This window comes from Vicia villosa, unplaced genomic scaffold (assembly GCF_029867415.1).
Source record: "Vicia villosa cultivar HV-30 ecotype Madison, WI unplaced genomic scaffold, Vvil1.0 ctg.002494F_1_1, whole genome shotgun sequence".
NCBI classification, from domain to species: Eukaryota; Viridiplantae; Streptophyta; class Magnoliopsida; order Fabales; family Fabaceae; genus Vicia; species Vicia villosa.
The window spans coordinates 327,592-331,654 of NW_026705946.1; the positions used below are offsets into that span (position 1 = coordinate 327,592).

At 33.7% G+C, this 4,063-nt stretch overlaps 1 protein-coding gene across 1 annotated transcript; it reads left to right on the forward strand.

The window, feature by feature from the left end:
• The first annotated feature begins 855 nt into the window (after positions 1-855).
• LOC131638965 (uncharacterized) lies at positions 856-1,746 on the forward strand. Its single transcript, XM_058909490.1, has one exon. The coding sequence runs from the start codon at positions 856-858 to the stop codon at positions 1,744-1,746; it is 891 nt and encodes a 296-aa protein (XP_058765473.1).
• Positions 1,747-4,063: the final 2,317 nt, after the last annotated feature.

Below are 4,063 nucleotides of genomic sequence, written 5' to 3' on the forward strand. Positions count from 1 at the left end.
TTTTATTGCTTTTGATCAAAAAAAAAACTCATTTTTATTGCAAACTCAACTCAAAAATAAATTATTTATTATACAAGCTGTCTTACTTTGTTATACAACATGACTACATAATTATAATAACTAAGTTAATATTTTCTCTTGTCATATGTATGAAAGAAAACTTATTTTATAAATTTATTGAATTATAAATTTATCTAATTTAGTTTAACATACTCATATAAAGATTGTCATTCTAGAAGAATGACACATATAATTTTAACGCACCCCGGAAGGATGATTATATATTTTTTTAGAGAATTGTTTATAACAAATAACATTATATTGTTCCTGAAGAACTAAAAAGGCATTCGAGTTCCTGAAGAACTTATAAAATAAAGCATTCATGAAGGATATCAAAATAACATTGTATAGTTCCCGAAGAATTTATAATGATCTATTTGCTATTTTTCGTTTAAGACGGACCAATTTCTTTTTGTTTCTCCTAAAGAAAGGAAATGAAAATATGTACCATGTAATTTGTCACTAAATTGATATTTTTTTATAGATAATTTTAAGACTAATATGACAATCTAGTTTTCTATTGTGTTATTTCTAAATATTGGAATTTACAAAAGTATTATTTTCCATATTAATATTGCCTTTATGATAATTATCTATTATAGTAATCTTTTTATTTTTATGATAGAACTACTAAGTATGTAAAATCTTACTAAATTGGATTTTGGGGCTCTTGATATTTCGGGAAAGAACTATTTGACATGGGCTCTAGATGCCCAAATTCATTTAAGTGCAGAAGGTCACGGTGATAGTATTAAAGAAGGAAATAAATCATCTGATCAACAAAAGGCAAAAGCCATGATATTCCTTCATCATCACCTTCATGAGGATCTTAAAAATGAAGATCTTACCGTAATTGACCCACATGTTTTGTGGAAAAATTTGAAAGATAGATATGGTCATCCAAAAAAGGTTATCCTACCGAAAGCTCGATATGAGTGGATGCATTTACGTTTGCAAGATTTTAAAAGTGTAAGTGATTATAATTCTGCAATGTTTAGAATAACTTCTAAGTTGATATTATGTGGAGAAAAAGTAACTGATGAAGATATGTTAGAAAAAACATTTTCCACTTTTCATGCATCCAATGTGCTCTTGCAGCAGCAGTATCGAGAAAAAGGATTTAATAAATATTATGATCTAATATCTTGTCTTCTTGTGGCTGAGCAAAATAATGAACTATTGATGAAAAATCACGAAGCCCGTCCCACTAGTACAACTCCATTCCCAGAAGTGAATGTGGCAAGGCACGACCACTATAGGAAAAATTATGGTCGCGGTCGTGCATGCGCACGGGGTCATGGTCGTGGTCGTAATTATGCTCATGGTCTTAGTTTTGATCATGGTCGCAATGGAAATCATAAAAATACATATTTCCACCCGAAGTGGAAAAATGTTGAAAAGAATGAAAAAGAGGGTCAGAGTAGCAAAAGAAATGAAAATATTTGCTATCGCTGTGGAGGAAAAGGTCATTGGGGTCACATTTGTCGTACTCCAAAACACCTTATTGATCTATATCAAAAATCACTGAAAAATAAAAAGGAAAGGATTGGGACTCACTTTTCTAATGAAGATGATGATTCGGATTACGGTAATATGGATGTTACCCATTTAGATATTGGTGACTTCTTTGCTGATCTAGATGGAAAAATTGATCACCTTATTGGCGATGGAAGTGTCAAGAAATAAAATTTATGGAAATTTTATTTTTAAGTTTTATGGATGTTTTGAATTTTACTTTCAAATAATAATATAGTGTATTTTCTATTCGTTAGTTTACATAATTTACTATTTAAATAACTTGTGTTTTTTTGTATGCGCGCTTATAATTTATTGTTAAAAATTATTATTGTTCTTAGAATGAATATGAAAACTAGCAGCAGTAATGAAGATATGTGTCTTGCTGACATTGCAACAACTCACACAATTCTCAAGAATAAAAGATATTTTCTAATTTAGTGAATCGAAAGACTGATGTCAGTACTATATCTGGCACCTCAAAAATAATCAAAGGCTCTGGAAGAGACAATATGTTATTACGTGGAGGAACAATATTGCATATTGATAATGCATTATATTCGCCCAAGTCTCATAGAAATTTATTGAGTTTCAAATATATCCGTCTAAATGGATACCATATTGAAACATGAGATGATGGAGGTGTCATACCCCAAAATTTGCCCTCCTTTTTTCATCTTCAATGACTCAAGGTTCAAGGGTTTTCTCGAGTCACTCTCTCCTATCCTAAATTAGGGTTTACACACTTTATCAAAAGAGTTTGAATCTCTAAGGCCTCAAATGGATCTCAAGGTGTCTCATATGTCTCAAAGCATCTCCATGTCAAAATTCAATCTTCGATTTCAAGGATTGCTCACTCAATGGCTCAGACGATCAATAGTCGACTATGTTAACCTAAAAGTCAACTATAGTCAAAATACAGTCAAACTTCAATACTTATGGTCGACATCAAGTATTTGAGGTTATATCCATCATTTGATAAAAGGTTTATCATGATCCGTTAATAAAGACTCAGAAATGAACAAAGTCAAAAGGTTCAAATTAGGTTTTTTTATATGAAAAGTCAACTCAACTTTGACTGGTCATAACTTTCACATGGAGTATCAAAAATTTCCCAACCAAAGCCTATTCTAAAGGAAATTGGATTCTATACAACTTTGTCTCTCACATGCCAAGGCCATAAATGCTTTATTCAAGAGATATGGTCCAATACATTACAGGTCCTCCAAAAAGGTCATCCTTTTCAAAAGCCCATAACATGAGCATAGAAACTTCAATTGAGATGAAACCAAAAGGAGGTTTTAAAGGACTCTTTAAGATTTCTAAAAAGTCCTAGAATGAATTCATATGATTAAAATTGAGGGAGATACGACATGCACAAGTTGGTCGAATTCCGAGAAATGCATGGAACCCTAATGGGTGATTTTCACAATTTTGAATTGGTGAGCCTAACTTTTGAACTTTAAACATGATTATGAGTTCATATTGGACCTATGAATTTATTCATATATTTTTTGGATTATTATTTAATTTATTTGTATTTTTATTCATTTATAAAAGCAAATTAATTAAGCAAAAATCCAAAAATTGTGAAACAAATTAAAAGCGTTCAACTTAAATCATCTAAGGGCCCAAGAGACATCCGAAGAATGTCCAAACTCGTGATGCATGATTATGGAGAGAGATCTTGCAAGATTAAAAGGAAATAACACATATTTTTTATCAAATATTTTCTTCTCCAAAAAGAAAGTATCCAAGGCCATCAAATAACCCTAATTGGTCCATATATAAACAAAAACATGGACAGCCAAATAGGGGACGAAATTTTGGCCAAGGAGCTAAGGTTCAAGAATACAAAATTCCAAGAGAAGTTGCAAAATTCGTGTTCAATTTCCAGGCGTTCCCTATCAATTTGAAGCATCCATTCGCACTCCTAAGGTTCCCAGGAATTGAATCAAGCATTTACACGACCCCAAAGCTCCCTCAACACTGCGTTATTCATCTTCACCTATGGTAAGGTTCTTGAAATTCGTATTCTTGGTTACATGAGTTACTAACGTATTCGAGGTGCATAGTTGTGTTCATGAGGTCATTTAGGACAGATGCAACGTAGGACATGTGAGTCTAATGGCCTTGATCGGAGTCCACCATGATTAGGGCACGAAGCTTCTGTCGCGTCGTATCTTACGTTCTAGGAACTTTCAGCCAAAATGATGGTCACCATTGGGTTTGCAGGCCTCGGTTTAGGGGGGGTAGGGTTAACCTTAAGTGTTTCGTTGAGGGTTTTGCAGGTCCGATCGGAGGTTCAATCGGAGAAAGTGGCGGAAGCCACCAGGGACGGTGGCTTTGGAAAAAACCAGGGGAAGGTCAAAGCATGCGTGGCAAGAAGGAGCCATTGGATTGGTCCGTCAGCGAAAGTCCTCTCTCTCCGCGCGTGTGGCAAGAGTCTACTGGCCAGTCAACAAGTACATGCTCTCTCTCAGCATAC

Excerpts from the sequence above, each read along its gene's own strand:
- LOC131638965 (XM_058909490.1), top strand. The coding sequence starts at position 856 with ATGATATTCCTTCATCATCACCTTCATGAGGATCTTAAAAATGAAGAT.